We start from the raw sequence: 1,917 nt of genomic DNA, 5'->3' as shown, positions 1-1,917 counted from the left end.
AAAAAAAAACAATACCATTGTATTGCCATGGTTAACTGATTATAGTCAAAATAAATGAAAGCAACACAGAATTTGGTGTGTAGCATGTTGTGACACATATGGGATGTCATGATTGTGGGGCTTATCCTACAGGATTGTGTCTACATCTCATGCACTGACAGAGGGAGCTGACAGATTGCTTCCTTTGGCAGTCAAATCCAGACGATTAAGGCATCAGCCATGTCTGACTGGCTATATGTTGTAATGCATGAAGTATTCTTTGTTGCATGTAGGCCTACACATATCTAGGCAAGGATGTCTGACAATTCGAATAGACATTGCGATCTGAATTTCTGTTTCACTTGTATTTGTTATAATTTATCATATGCTTTCTATATAAGCACATTCAGAATGTGGAATAGGTTTAGTTAAATCATAATATAAACATGCAATAAGTAAGCTGTCGAAGTTTAGCTGGTGTTGGTGTGACTGTCTCTCCCTGTCTCACCTACACGTCTCATTCCTCAGATCCATGACTATTGGCGGAGTGACTTTCCCGCTGGAGCAGCAGTCTAAAGACCCCCAGTCTGTAGTGTACACTGGGATGTATGACACTGAGGGAGTGACACACACCAAAAGCGGCGAGAGGCAACCTGTTCAGGTCAACATACAGGTGAGAACTGACAACCTGACAAGCTGAAAGTTTTTCAAATGGGTTTATGAGGTTTCTCTTTGAAGCTTATCTTAGAAATAGGAAGTACAGCAATGCAGCTCACTAGGATTTGAAACGAGGAATATATTATAACAGCCATGAGTTTCGCCTGATGTGTCGTTTCTGTGCTCGACAGTTCACTCTGGCAGGGCTTTTCGAGACCGTCTGGCAGGTCAAGTTCTACAACTACAGCAAGAGAGACCACTGCCAATGGGGGAACAGCTTCAACAACATCGAGTACGAGTGTAAACCCAACGACACGCGTACCCTCATGTGGATCAATAAAGAACTGTTTCTGTAAAAGAGTCTATGGCTCACTGTGAGAGAAGACAATCTCATATACTGAGCTAAACACACTGTCGTTCTCATTGAAATATGAACCAGCGGTTCCTGATAGTGTAGGTATGTAGCCTTTCCTGTTAGTGACGGGTTGTGATGAAGTGCGAGTTTTGTTGGATTTGTCTTGGTGCTGCTGGAAAATCAAGGCATTGTGTCTAATGCAAAATAGTTGCACTTTACCCTGTGTTGTCTCTTTTGCAGTTTTCCTTCCAGTTGTCTACCTCTGAAGAACCCAGTGAGGATGAAGTTTACTTTTATATTTACAGTTTACAGATTTGATATAGATTTCATGTTAGCATACAGTTTGTTAATCCAAGTAAATGTAGCATTTTTGCAGTAAATTTGACCTATATTAATATAGTTCTAGTGTGTCTTTTTATGAGTGTTTTGTAATGGTGCATTGTGTGCAATAATGGTAAGTTGGGTGTATTTTTCCATTTTTCAAAATGGCAATGCTCTTTAAAAGAAAAATAAAGTATACCAAAAATGGGATGTGGTGTGCTTTAACTGAGTAGTCTTGGACTTGCACATGTCGGCATGCATGCAGCACCACGCAGAGGTTTTCAGACCCCAGTGTCACTGCAGAAATACCCTTATTTATTTATTTTTTGTAAAAAAAAAAACTGATTATCCCAAAACTGGAAATGACTGATAATAGAGGAATACCAAGATAAAGTAGCACTTGGCTCTTCAAATGATCTCAACATGCAGGCAGCAGGTGGCGCTGCAGCATAGTGTTTATGAAATATAAAGAGAAGACACTATTTGATTATTCACAATTGATAGTGTCCAAGAAATTAACATTAGTGATACCCACATGATATGTAAATATGATGGAAGGCCTAAGACAGTTCATATATCGAGCAAATGCTTCAAAGTCACTTTCA

At 39.5% G+C, this 1,917-nt stretch overlaps 1 protein-coding gene across 1 annotated transcript; it reads left to right on the top strand.

Moving 5' to 3' along the window:
* Positions 1-511: 511 nt before the first annotated feature.
* On the top strand, positions 512-1,414 carry LOC107580235 (CB1 cannabinoid receptor-interacting protein 1-like). Its single transcript, XM_016265966.1, has 2 exons — positions 512-652; positions 828-1,414. The coding sequence occupies exons 1-2, from the start codon at positions 512-514 to the stop codon at positions 990-992; spliced, it is 306 nt and encodes a 101-aa protein (XP_016121452.1). The 3' UTR covers positions 993-1,414.
* Positions 1,415-1,917: the final 503 nt, after the last annotated feature.

This window comes from Sinocyclocheilus grahami, unplaced genomic scaffold (assembly GCF_001515645.1).
Source record: "Sinocyclocheilus grahami isolate Dianchi unplaced genomic scaffold, SAMN03320097.WGS_v1.1 scaffold27737.1, whole genome shotgun sequence".
In the NCBI taxonomy this organism is placed as follows: Eukaryota; Metazoa; Chordata; class Actinopteri; order Cypriniformes; family Cyprinidae; genus Sinocyclocheilus; species Sinocyclocheilus grahami.
The sequence above is the reverse complement of the archived record's forward strand: the minus strand, read 5'-3'. Positions and strand labels throughout refer to the sequence as shown.

What these genes read in the sequence shown, in the direction of transcription:
- LOC107580235 (XM_016265966.1), top strand. Translation starts at nt 512, where the DNA reads ATGACTATTGGCGGAGTGACTTTCCCGCTGGAGCAGCAGTCTAAAGAC. An exon ending in CTGTTCAGGTCAACATACAG is followed by an intron (nt 653 to 827) that starts GTGAGAACTGAC and finishes TGTGCTCGACAG; the next exon opens with TTCACTCTGGCAGGGCTTTT.